General features: G+C 45.2%; 1 protein-coding gene across 2 annotated transcripts in view; it reads right to left on the bottom strand.

The window, feature by feature from the left end:
* ec (ubiquitin specific peptidase echinus) overlaps window positions 1-13,859 on the bottom strand; it is a 77,230-nt gene that overhangs the window by 24,951 nt on the left and 38,420 nt on the right. For both annotated transcript variants that reach the window (XM_077649317.1, XM_077649318.1), the window contains exons 3-10: window positions 5,817-5,909; window positions 4,347-4,481; window positions 2,922-3,035; window positions 2,751-2,833; window positions 2,558-2,657; window positions 2,374-2,431; window positions 2,146-2,240; window positions 119-271 (exon numbers count right to left, since the gene is read on the bottom strand). In XM_077649317.1, coding sequence (XP_077505443.1) covers window positions 119-271; window positions 2,146-2,240; window positions 2,374-2,431; window positions 2,558-2,657; window positions 2,751-2,833; window positions 2,922-3,035; window positions 4,347-4,481; window positions 5,817-5,909 — 831 coding nt within the window. The remainder of the gene's footprint in view (window positions 1-118; window positions 272-2,145; window positions 2,241-2,373; window positions 2,432-2,557; window positions 2,658-2,750; window positions 2,834-2,921; window positions 3,036-4,346; window positions 4,482-5,816; window positions 5,910-13,859) is intronic.

Raw genomic sequence — 13,859 nt, 5'->3', positions numbered from 1 at the left:
GAAAGTCAACTTAGAAGGTGGCATCCTTAACTTAATTTTGCACGTAAACAGAAGATTTACTCTGAGCAAAGTTTAGAGTTTCTACAACACAAATTAAGTAATGGTCCTTTAGACTTGCCTCTCTCACGGTGGCATCGTCAAAGTATATCCACACACATAGTTTGGTGTGGAAGAAAAAAGTAGAGTAATGTTTTCCATAGTATGTCACTAGGCCAACAAGGTTGTGAGTCACTGTGCTAGCCCATCTGCTGTCCACAACTTTGTGAAACATCTGGAAAATGAAAAAGAAGTGTACAAATGTTAATGTTGTTAAAGCAGACAAGATGAAAATGAGCTGGAAATCATACACCAAATTGTGTTTGATTGCACTATTCCCAAATAAAATAACCATAACTAAGCAATGGTTTCGGTTATAAGTTACAACTGAGTTGGTCCTAGTTGAAAAGGTGCCATCTGAGCAGATTCCTGGAATGGCTCCAGTTATAAAAATTGCTTTTCAGCTCGTTTGGCCTCTCTTTCCTGCTATCCCCTCACCTCTTTTGTTTCACTTCTTCAAACTGCCTGCTATCCTATATTTCCGCTACCCCAGCTCAGGTGCCGCCGATTAGTGATGGCAGATGCCGGGGTGAGCAAACATCTTTTACCTTCCTTTTTGTTATTTTAAATAAATAATCACTATATATATATATATATATATATATATATATATATATATATATATATATATATATATATATATATATATATATATATATATTTGGCCAATATTGCACAACGCCTTGCACCTGACACTTCAGCATGGTCACTTACCTCACCATAAAATTCAATGCTAACATTCCCCACATCACTCTACCAAGAATGGTACACTCATAGAAAAACTTTGCTTGCCTCTTTACAGCTGATACTGATACTGGTGCTTTAAATATGTTTTCTTAGTGTTGTCACTTTTGGATCAAAATATGGTACAATGACACATATGGTCAACAAGTAGTCCCTACCCAGAATATTGCACTGAGCAAAAATGGCTCGAGCTGGAAGCATGCAAGGTTGAAATTTGCCACTGCAATGAGTGGTAGTAACTCTGAATGCAGAGTGCAATTTGACTCCATCTGGTTTCAGCTGGCATCATAGTGCCAAGTAAGCCCCCTATTGCTATGAACTTAAATGCTGACAAACAAATAACCCCTGAACAACCATTTAAATTTTAGCAGAGAAGGGAACGGCAAAAGAGTGGCTCATTATGACGACGGAAGCCAACAGTCCTATGTTTCGGTGACTGTTGGCTTCCGTCATGCATTTAAATTTTAGTTTGGCTCCAAATGGAAACACTGTTCTCATTTCCTTTGAATAGAATGGGAAATATAAGACCTTATCATGTTACCGTTGGTTCCAAATAGAAACCATTTGCTTTCTAGAAGCCATTCAACTGGCCACAATTGCTGCTATTTATAAGCTGCTATTGCTGCTATTAGTGATCCCCAATCAGAAGTGAAAGACAGTGTGGCCAAGCCTCACAAATCCACCTAAAAAAAGGCGCTGACGTCACAGTTTGCTTGTGAAAATGGCCACAGGAGAAATACCTGTATTTCACATTTTGGCCTTTTCTAGCTCATAAAAGATTAGCTTTCAGTGAAGGTAGCATCTTCATCATCAGAATGCGGCAATCTATTGAAAAGTCGAATTGTCCTCAGTACCCCTTCAAGATGACGATGAAAAATGTTGAGTGAAACAAACAAGGCTTCCAGAAAAATTAAGCTGACACACACAAGCATTTTATAAAACAGGATGTAAATTTTCAGGCCACAGTGCAAAGGGGGTCAATCAATGTATTAAATTTTTAATAAATTGCTAAAATTCACTGTTGCTAACAGTCACAACCACAACTCCTAAGAAATCAAACAACTGCAGTGTCAGAATTTTAATTCCACTTAATGAACCACTGGTTTTAAGAACAAAATTTTATTTCCTATGCATAATTTTGAAGAGGTAGGCAAATATATAAAGACAATTTTTTTGTGCTCACACTGCACCTTAGTTTTTGTAACCTGTTGCATCCTATTGGAAATGCACATGTTCTCCACCATATTTCATTTGTTTTGCATTGCAAACATGACAAAAGATGATATTCATTACATCACACTTTACCTCATCCATATTTACAGTCATCCCAATGCTATCAAGAACATCTACAATGTGCTCTACGCTTGGCCTCTCGGAGTCCCAGACCAGACCAAGGCTCACTGTAAGAGAATAGAAAAAAATGCATAAAGTTTTTTGGCACAGGCATTAACTGTGAAAAGCACCTCAAGTAACAGAAAAGTTTACGGTCATGCAAACCAATGCAAACTGCTCGACACAAAGCATAGCTGTTACCTATGTCAGGTCTGTTCATGAGGGTCTTGCATATCTGGATTTTGGCACCACAGGAGCTCTATAGTTAAAAAAATAAAGAAGAATTAATGCAGCAAATGACTGACATGCACTACACTCAACATACTTTACAGTGACATTAACAAAACCAGGGGCAGCAAGGATACTATGCAATTGTGTCTCTTACCGGGCAGTCTCTGATGTCGCCCATTCCTCCGGCCCGTCTAAGCAGCTCCCCAAAGGACGCCGGCTTTTGCTCCTTACTATGTACAATTGATGCTTGCAAGCTGAAATAACAGAAAATTAAAACTTTAAGAAGTAAAGTTTTGAAGGCATGCATAAAAAGAAAACACGTGCATGATCATTTAATTATATCCTACCATAAGGCAGAGGCTGAGACATAGTGAACCATCTGAGTGAATGGCAGTGGCTCAGAAGATGCACCACAGATATGACACACAGTCTGGAACCAAAACCAAGTGAGTAAATAAGGGTGCCTTTCTAAAAGAGACGAGTAAATATTGCCTAAACGCCACGCTGCACACATTTACCTGTTCAACTAGTGTCATAGCAAACTTCTGGTGAGGAATGCAGTGTCCAACACTACACATGTCTTCAACTTCCTGGCTTGCAATGTGGAAGTGAATACGTTGCAGAATATTTTCCTAGAAAAGAGAAGCAACATAAACAGCCTCAGGCACTCCGAGATATCAAGAGTAAACACATAAAAATTAGGAACTCCTTGAACGATACATCAGATGCTGCATAGCGACAGCTACGCAACTCTTTTGAGCCCACTTCGCAAACTGGCATGGAAGCTTCCTTGAGACATCATGAAAGGTGTGGCAACTGGTGCATGATGCTTAGCCTCCATCCTGAGGCTATGCTTCATAACAGACTCCCTATGTGTGCACAGAGCTCGCCTGTCCTAGAATCACTGTAAATCTTTTCGGGGTTCCATGCTGCCAGGTTAAGAATGGATATAGCTGCCACTAGCTAATGTTTTACAGCACAGCAAGCCCCTTCGCAATACTCTTTGGTCTCCGTGTTCGTAGTGCCACTGTTGCCATGGTGAACTGATTAACCAGAGGTTCTCAATCCCATTATCATTAGAAAACCTCAATGGCTTTCAAAAAATGCTGCAGAACCCGGCATGTGTTGGCTTCCATCCTTTTTTGCCTCACACGCATGTAAAGAAAAGCATGTAGATGCACACCCCTTCAAAAAAAAGATATGGCCAAATTTAATAAAAATGACTAGCTATACAATGAAATAGTCTGCTATATAAGCAATTACAGTATGGTCATTCAAAAAATTAAATGGGTAAGGGAAAGAGGAGGTTGAGGAATGCATGGATTTAGGTGATCAAGGAATCCGAGAACTATCTGAAACAAAAACCAAGGGCTCCACAGAACTCAATTTGAGAACCTCTGTTATAGACTAATGCAGTTGATAAAGTAAACTTCAGACTTCTGCACCTTGAGTAAACTGCAACTTATGCGCATTGTACATTTGCAGCACAGATGCACTAGAACATTTTCACAACTCAAATGGGGCTTCGGGTATGTTGGCTTGTATGCAGTGTTCATCATCAATTTGGAACGTACAGTGGGTGTGACACATGTCTGTATTCTCCTTTCTTTTTTTTCTTTTTTTTCTTTCCACTCTCCCTCTTCACGTGAAAGTAATAGTAGCTTAGCTTGCACAGTCAACAGGCCTCCATCGCTCCTTGCTCAATGATTCGCAGCCCAACCACTAGGAGGCCCTGCAGCTTTGCAATCAGACTGGCAAGCTAACCCATAAGGATGTATCTCATAAAGCTGTCGCTGTATGCAAAATGTGGCTGTATGCGAACAAAAAAGCTGTATGATAACTAATAAAACTAAACGCTCAAAACTTGCACTCGTTTCTTTTTTCAGCCATAATTCACTGTTAACACCTCAGAAGATTTTACATGACTCAGGTTATAAACTTACAAAGCACTCGGCAGCATCATCCATAAACCCCAACTGAAATCTCCTCTGGTCAAAGAAGGTCTCTGCCAATGCCCGACGTAGAGCGTCAGGTGGGAGGGCAGACTCTTGGCTGTACTGAAACTGGGCAAAGAGTTCCTGCAACGAGCATGACAAGTCTGTCTGAGAATACATACTCAACATATACTAAACAAGCAACATGTTCAACACGCCAGCTAGACTGGTAAACTTGCTTAAAATGAAGTGCTGCTACTATACGACAGTTAACATGAAAACTACCCAATGGGCACTTAAACTCCCTTGGACATCCCAGGGACGTTTGAGACTTCCTCCACACATCCTAGTGGAGTTTCAGAGCCCACCGGGAGGCAAGTTCTTGAATTACAGATGCACCACCACAGCACCTGATAAATCTGTTTCATTTATGTGTGATCAGGACTGCCAGGCAAAAACACACAGCAATTGCATCAACACCATTCCAAAAGGTTCTTTAAAAGCAAAATGTTTAAGAATACAAAGGTTCAGTTTTTATGTTAATCTTGGGCTCAGAACTTACACATCTTCATGAAGAAAAAAAAAACCTTGTGCGATACACGTCATCCCCTTGAAAATTTATCTACACCGCACGTCACCACCACAATGCTCAAGAACTTGCAAGCACAGCTCTTACATTCAGTATGAACTTAGTGTACAGGCTGTACCTGCAAATTCTGGTCTATAATTATGACTGCATTACACAACACTTCATTGCAGATAAGAACCTCTTTTCCATTTGTTTCACTCACACAACCAAAAAGACCACAGGCACAGGCAGGTGTGCGAAACTTTAAGCAGCAGCTAATGAAGTGCACAGTAGTTAAGATAGCTGACCTTCTTCAACAGGTGACATTTCACTACAGCATTAAAAACATGCATATGCACAGATATGAAGGAAAGCTTGCCCAAGCATGGTTATCAGTTCACTGTAACAAGGTCTGCATATGAACACTGACAAAAAATAATAAATTTCATATCAACTCGAGTAGGCAGCCTAGAACTGAAACGTGCAGCCTGCACTTATGAATGCAACCAATGTAGTGCAGCTCTCAATTTCAGTCAACATGCGCAGGTGAAGTAGGTGGTTTATTAAAAATTAAAAAGAAAAAAGTGAAGGAAAAGAATGGTGCCAACCGCAGCAATTGCTATCTAATATCTTAAGCACCCAAGCTTCAGCCAGCGGAGGTGAAAGGAAAAGGGAGAGGATAACAAGGAGAAGTATAGAGGGGAGCGATAACAAGAAAGGACAGGGGAGGCGGTGAAGTGAAACGCTATATTTTGTTCATAACTGTCATGGTAGTCACAGTATAGCTCCAAACTGTACATACGTCTTGCAATCACACACTGTGTCATGATGCCCAGTTTCATGAGAAATACAAGCCTGGGATTATGTACATTGCACACACTTAATTTCACACCGCTCATATATGGACTCACCTTCAAGGCACAGAAGATGCAAGAGTCAGTCATGCAGATGTGCCCACTTAGGTCTCTAAAGCTTCTTCTGAATATGTCCAAGTGCCATAAGACCTGCAAAAACAATGGCACGACATGTTGTAAGGAGAGCCACACGGCAAAACTGGCCACAAAAAAAAATAGATCTTGTTCTTGCAGTCTCGAGCTCTTTTTCACAACGAGACTCTTTCGAGACCCATAAGCAACGTACTCCACTCAAAACAGCTATGTCACGGCAAGGCGGCAAACACAATAGCTGGATGGTGTTGCCCATGGCCTTTAGAATGGTGTAGTGCAATAAGCAGACACTTCATGTGATCAGCAAAATCCTGACAACACCACGAAATTTGGAAGTGCATCGTGACCATGATGGCCTGTATGTGCTAGGCACTGTTGTGGGGTCACAGTCAGTCTGCAACCAGGGTAGCCCCTCCAGTTGTGAATTCTAGTTTTCTGGGCTGGTTTATTTATTAATGTGATTGCATTAGAGTTCACATCAGGAGCAAAATTTGTCGTCTGATGTCATGAAATCCACTGATTGGTTGAGAGAGGCCACGTTAACTTGTGATGTCATCACAACCTGCCCTGATGGGCCACCCTGGTTGGTCAAGATAGGTCACGTGACCTTGTGACATCATCACAACCTGCCCACCATGGCAGGTGGTAACTAAATTAATGAATGGTCAAGATAGATAGATCATGTGACCTTTGACATCACAACCTGCCCACCGGGTTGCAAGCAACCTAGTTTCTAGACAGCAACTTAGCAAAGTGTTCATGTCATGTGCAACCTAGGGCCGTCCGGTGCCATGAAATTCGCTGATTGGAGAATGTAAAAAGAAAGAAAAAGAAATCGAAAATCAGAAAAAATGATATATGCAAATATCAGCACCGTCACAGCATAACCAGCTAGCACTCCAATTATGGCAGTTCATGGACTGACAATTGCAAAGGAACTGGTGCAAACAGACGCAGAAGTTGCAACAGAAGCTGCGACAAATGTGAAATGTAATGCAATCACACTTCACTCTTGACATGACTTAAGCGTCCCCATAGTTTATTTTTTTTTTCACATTATGCACTCCCTTTCCACCTTTCTTTAATATTTCTGTCCTTCTTGCATCTCCTCCCCAGTGTAAGCAAGAAAGCGGGATGGATAAAGTAGTTCTGTCTGTCATAATTTCTTACGCCTGTTACCGCAGCAGTGGCTTAGTGGTTTGAGCACCCGCCGTGCGGAGTTCAATCCCCAGTGCCACCGGGTACCCACGGCCACCGGTGATACAATCGGTACAAACTTTGCCCTGGCCTGCTGCTTGACTTCTTTAGGGTGAAATGCTTGGGAAATGGTTCTTTAACCCCACCTTAAGAAAAGAAAAATTGTGCCATGGTGCTCTTTGGACCCAGATGCCCTTGCATCATAAAAAATCACAACCATCATCATTGATTTCTTATGTCTTTTTTTTTATGTGACCTACATCATATGTATAATTGAGTGAAGTAAATGGTAAAAATGAGAGACCATCTACGGAAAGGTCTACGGGAACAGGAGGGTATAATTTAAACAAGCAAGCAAACAAATAAACAATCAGCAGACTTGTTGGCCTGCTGACAAATACCCCAAGCATAGTGGTGAACATTATGACATCCCAAGAAGATATGCTTTTAGATTTTTGCACCAACAAATACGCAGTAGTAATTGGTTCGTCAGCACAGGAACATGTCTTAGCCTCCTCCCCATATAGCCTCATGCAGAACTCCACCGACAAACTCAAGTATCAAAAAAGAAATTAACTGGAATGCACTATAGCAGTCAAAATTCAACACGTTTGCAGCCATGAAATTGAAAACTATCAGGTCACGTATTCAAGCTGCAAAATAAACTTTTTCACCTTTCCGTGTTCTGAAAGCTTGTGCCGGCATCTGTGCCTACATGCAAACGGGGCACATTCATTCCCAATTATGCGCCATTTTGCACAGTCAGAGACCATTTAAGTTTTGACAAAGCCAGTCATGGTTTTAACAGCCTGTTAAGGTGCAGTGACACTATCACTACTGGTATAAATGAATGTGGCGGTTAAACTATTAATTATTCCACTACATAGCCAAAGTTCACTGCTACAAGATGATTTAATTAACGATTTCAGTGCATTGCCTGCTTTAGATGTGGACGATTCGCATTTGCCGCATGAAAGAGAAATGTCAGAGGTTCATATTGCAGTATAGCCAGCTTCGGTTATTTTGACTTTGTCAGGAGTCAGGACATGAAATCAATCTGAATTATCCAAAGTTGCAAAATACTTGGGGGACCTCTTAACTGCAATCTGAAAGAAGAAAATGTGACAGCATTTAGTCTAAAGTTCTCTAATGTCTAATGAGTGTGTAATGTACTTGCGATTTTCTCTACAAAACACCGGTTGGAACCGGTTCCATTGCCTTTATATGGTATGCATGAGTCATCACCTTATAGAATGTTCAAAGGCATATGAGATTCTACTAACCTGACACACCGATCCACCCTAACCTGTTTTCTGGGGTGAGCCTACTTTCAAAATTTTGGGGTCCTTTGGAATTTTTGGGGCTGGGCCAACGTCCAAATTTTGGGGGTCCTCAGATTTTCAAATTTGGCGGGGCCCTGTGATTGGTCCATTGGTGGTCATGCGGTGCTGTTGACGTCACGACCGTCTCAATCGCATTCATGTCCACATACCATTACTGGCACAGTGGCGCCCCCCCGGCAGGTGGCCTGACTGGCTTCTCACAGGCCACCAGTGGGGCTGGCGAGACACAGGTTGCTCTTCCCAAGCTTCTCACTGGCTTCTCCCAAGCCACCAGTGGGGCTGGCGAGATACAGGTCGCTCTTCCCGAGCTTCCGTACGGTTCATGCGCAGCGCCACGGTGGACAGGTGAAAACTGAATTTGGCAACGGTGGGAAGGTCACGTGACCTATCTTAACCAACCAGATAATTCTGTGGGGAATTTCAATCTTTTCTAGTGTAATTTCAAGTGGCCTAATGGGGTCACGTGACCCTGATGACATCAGAGAATTTCGTTACGGAGAAGCAGAAATTTTTTGTTAGGAGATAGTCTAAAGGCTATCGCATTAATAAAAGACCTGCAGATTTCTCGGGGTACAAAATCATTCTGGTGTCTACACTGTAGTGTTTTCAGATTCACCACGCCCTACCTTGTAATGGTCACCTGGGCCTCATCAAGCTGCCTCGAGCAGCTCTTAGCCCAGGTGCTCCAACCAGTAAATATCTGGTGAAAATAAAACGATTTGATTTGATTTGATTTACTTGAAGCACCTTGTCATGTACTGACTCGCACTTGGAAGCGAGCGCTGCACTAACGATCTAGCTGTGCATGCGCGCACTATAAATTCCGATTGCCGTAGTCTCTGTGCTCAGAGCTGTTCCACGAGCTGCACAGCAGTTCCCAGTTTAGCCTCGGGCAGTTGCGACATTATATCCAGGAACCGCACACACGTCGCACAAAGAGCCGAGCCACCGTGCGGCCGAACATTTTCTTCATGCACCTGTTTTTGGCCGCATGTGCAGCAGGTGGTGTGCTCAGAGCACGCCCAGTTCAAACCACGACCGGCAGGGTTCAAATGAGCTGTGCTTATCAATCATAATTTGCGATCCACATGTTAAAGCGATCCACGGAGATAACGCTGGTTTGATCTACATTCAATTCCAAAGTATTGTCATGCAATAGGACAATTGTCGGACATCTGAGGAATTTTCATCCTCGAGTCGTCCAGCAAAGTACAAACTGAGGACATTCTCATGAGTGCAGTTAGCCATCATGCAATCAGGTACTCAATGCCCTGTTTGGGCTGAGGACGGTCTGACCATTTCAGGACGTCTTCAGGATGTTTGGTGTTGTCTGGGATGGTGCGCACTCATCAAGAGCAAGGTAAGGCGCGCACCTGCCATTACGCTAATACGTATACTATGTCTAGCTAGGCTTCACATCAAATGAAAAAAAACAGCTACAATAAAGAAACACATGAATTATTGAGCCGCATGCATAGAATTATATACAGTTTCACCTCAAAACCGTTAATTTTTTTAAAACATTTTTTAGTTAAAGCAGCGGTTTTTTCGCTAGTGTTTGTCACCAGCGGTGGCCAAAAGAAAACAGATTAGACGTGTTAGTTAATTATGAAATTTATTAACTGAAACCTAATAATTCACTTAACTATTACAGTTAGGCTCCTTATTTATCTTGAGGTTTATAGCTTTCTATCACTGACGTCCGTGCCAGTTTTTAGATTTTCAAAACCGCCATGGGCCATTTTCATGCGCGAAACCGAAACCCAGGAGCAGAACAGAGCATGCAGCCACGCCTACCAACGTGCGTCACCCGGTGGCGGGTGTGGCATGCTCTCTCCCCGTTGACACTCCACGGCCGGGCTGGAACAGGGCATTGACTGGACGCGGCGGCAGCGCGTGCTACGAAAAAGAGCAAGCGACGCGCTTGCCACCAGGCGGCGCGCGCTGGCAGACATGGCTAGAGTAACCTTTGCCTATATATTAACTCTAGGCATGGCATGCTCTGCTAGAAATAGCTTCGGTTCGGCCCGTTAAAACAGCCTATGCCTTGCTCTGTAGCTCCCACGAGAATCACGTTGTCGAAAATCTAAAAGCTGGTATGGCTATCAGCAATGGCGAGCTACAAACCTCAAGAAAAACAAGGAGCCTAACTGTAGCAGCTCATTAAAAAATCAAACTAACTTTTTAACTTGACTACCATGTCTCAGCTGTTTTCTTGTGGCTACTACGGGTGACAATACTGTGGCGAAAAAAAGTCTTTTAATTAAAAAAACTTTTTAAAAATTACTCAGTCTTCGGTGAAACACCCTGTATGAAATATATTAGCTAAGTTCCTAAACCCTATCGCTAAAGTAGCAGCTGGACAATCGAATTATACTGGTATGATAAGGCGTACATAAGTTATCTTATATAAATGCCAGCGCACCTGCACAAGGATGGGGGAAGAGACTAGACAGCGCTGACTTACAACTGATAGAGTTTATTCAGAGTGCCACCAGTGCACGTTAAAGATCCCCAGGTGGTCGAAATTATTCCGGAGCCCTCCACTACGGCACCTCTTTCTTCCGCTCTTCTTTCATTCTCTCTTTAGCACCTTCCCTTACAGCGCGCGCGGTTCAGGTGTCCAACGATATATGAGACAGATACTGCGCCATTTCCTTTCCCCAAAAACCAATTATTATTATTATTATTATTAGCGCCAACGTTTAAGTAAAAAAACTGGGTAACAACAGGAATAAAACAAGCAAAACATATTGCTCGTTCACAGAAGCTGCATGCTCCTGCGTGTAAGTTTGTAAACTTGAAAATTTGCTTGTAAACTTGAATGTGCGCGATAAAGTAATGGATTTTTAGGAGGGGGAGAGAGGCGAATTCACAGCAATGGCAAACATGCAGATTGCATTCGCGGGAGAACTTGCGTGCCGGTACACTTACGGGCCCATGCGAGTGAGTGTGCAGCCATACGCGCAGCATCGACTCCAGACATGACGTCACTAAGTGAATCACGCTGGCAGAGAACTCAAAATCGCTTAATGCCGTAATAGAACAGGCTGCCCTCCGCTAAGGCCCTTCCAGCAATCTATGCGGTGTCGGTCAACGCGGCTCCAGTGGATCAGCCACACAGCGATTCCCTCCACCGCCGCGTCCTGCTTAATCATCCTCGTCCGGTAATAAGACCCCCGGAGCTGGCTGGACAGAGCGCCGAGACCACCAGAGACGAGCCAGCCGCGGGAAAGGAGGAGCGAGCGTCTGATGTCTCAATCTGGCCAGAGGAAGCGCGCCTGTTTCCACCCGCCCGACGACCGTCATCGGACGTGAGGTGCAGGGCGGCCACTTTTTGCCGGCTGTGCCGCGATTCACGAGTGCGGTGCTCGAAATGGCTTTTCGTGGCCCTCCCCCTTCCTGTGCATGACAGCCGCTCCGGCGGCGCATGGCCGCGCGTTTCACGCTCCGTGCGCGCAGGTGGGTCCGAGACCACCTAACCTAGCTTCCGCAGTCACGCCTGGCAGGCCCCCGAGGCCCAGTCACTCGCCGCCCTGCGGCCGTGACAGAGAACGGAGCTCTGACGCAGATGTAGTCAGCTGGCTGCTGAACTTTAACGCGGCTGCAAAACCAGCAGAGACCTAGGATGTGTATTCCTTTGCGACACTCTGCACGTACTACATAGCTGCAATGGACGGATTTTGCAAGCATAGTAATTTTAGTGTTTTCAAACCATACAGGTCACTGGCTGTGCCCAACCATGCTATCGCTCAGTGAAGGAAGAAAGCGACTGTCTATGTAGTGGCCATTTGATTTTTGTTTTGTTCCAAAGATCGATGAAGATTCGTTAGCACTGCGCGCGGAGAACTCGACACTAGCTCCTGCATCATCTGCGGATCGCGAACTGAGCCGCCAGGCAGCCGGGCCAGACCAAGACTCAGGGCGTCGAGTCATGGAGCATTTGGTAGACGGTCCCTCGTTGCGGTAAGCCGTCGTCGGTCACCTCAGACCTGAGTTGCCTGAATCCCGCTCCGCGCCATAGACCTCCTCTCCAAGAAGCCACGCCGCTGCCGGAGAGGGAGGGACGGCGCCTTCTTTCCTCTCTCAAGGAAGCAGCCAACAGAAAAGGAGCAACCTGCTGGCGGCGGACCTGTTTTCCGCCCTTCTCCTCCCACCATGCAGTCGGCGCTGTTGGGGAAGAACGGCCGGCCGCGTCTCCGCCGCCATCTTGGAGCGTGCTCTCTGGACGCCGAGATGCGAAAGCATCTCCGACATTTCAGTTGTAGACCATGTGGCCGCAGAAGCCTCGTCTCCTGACGATCAATGCGCCTGTCTCGGGCGGCACGGCGCTGTCATGTAACCAAGGCAATGTTACGCAGTTGTAAATGACAGACCGCGGTAGCGAATGTAAACTAGTGCCAACATTTATTTCAACATCACAAGTGAAACAGTCTGTAGAATGCCGCCTTGGCTCTCCAGTTAGTCTTTTATCTGTTGCAATTCTTGATAGCACAGTTCGGAGGATAGCCCTCGACTAGTGATTTGAATGTTGTCACCATACTGCGCGAACGGCTTCGAGGAAACGGGCAGAGTTTGAAGAAGTTCTATTTTTAGGTACTCCAATTCCGTCTGGTTGGACGAAAATATCTCAAGCATTATTGCTCCAGGCATCAGAAGTTTTGAGTCCGGGGGAATTCGCTGGGGCTACAAGTTGCGCTTTTCTGTCACTGACCAACCGTTGCACCCTGAGCTGCAAAATAAGCGGCAATAAGGGAAGCTGCAACGGGACGGTGCTTAATCCGTGCCAACGCGTGTTGCTTGCGCCTTCCTGCACATAGGTAGTCTTTCGGCGTGCTTCTGGCTCCTTCTAGGGGACGCCTGCTGACGCGTGGCGCTGGCCGGTTGGCCAGCTTGCGCTGCAAGCGGCGGCCCTGAGCGTGATGGATGGCCGCCTACGCGGCGGCCGACCGTAGGATGACAGTCCTGGCGCCAGCAGGCGCGCGTGACAGGCCTACTCCGCTGCCATGAAATGCTAAGGAGCGCTTGAATTTCGTAGACTTCACGCACGCCGGCATTCTGTGGTTTCTTAGTGTGCGGGCTCAGGACACTGAAAGAGCACGCGAAAGTCTCGAACTGATCGCGCCTATGTGGCTTCAAGGGTCACTAGTCTTTACGGCGCCACGGACGCTGTCTCTGGAACGCTTCGCGGGTCGGAGTCAGATAAGTGCAGAGGCTCCGCCGCCCTCGCGGCGGCCTGGCTAAAAACGGATGGTCGTGCAACCGGCACACTTCTTCAGACATTCCCGCTCGCGCAGATACTCAATATCTTCGTGATTTTGGGGGCTGCGGTAGGCGGAGAGGGGGGTCGGCAGCGGCTAACGTACACGAAAGCCAACAGCCGCCTGGTCAGCGTCTCTCTCCCTGCATTCTTAGCAGCACACGCAGACACGACAAGCAGCGCGTTTGATCCGGTCAAGGCTACAAG

This window comes from Amblyomma americanum, chromosome 1 (assembly GCF_052857255.1).
Source record: "Amblyomma americanum isolate KBUSLIRL-KWMA chromosome 1, ASM5285725v1, whole genome shotgun sequence".
NCBI lineage: Eukaryota > Metazoa > Arthropoda > Arachnida > Ixodida > Ixodidae > Amblyomma > Amblyomma americanum.
The sequence above is the reverse complement of the archived record's forward strand: the minus strand, read 5'-3'. Positions and strand labels throughout refer to the sequence as shown.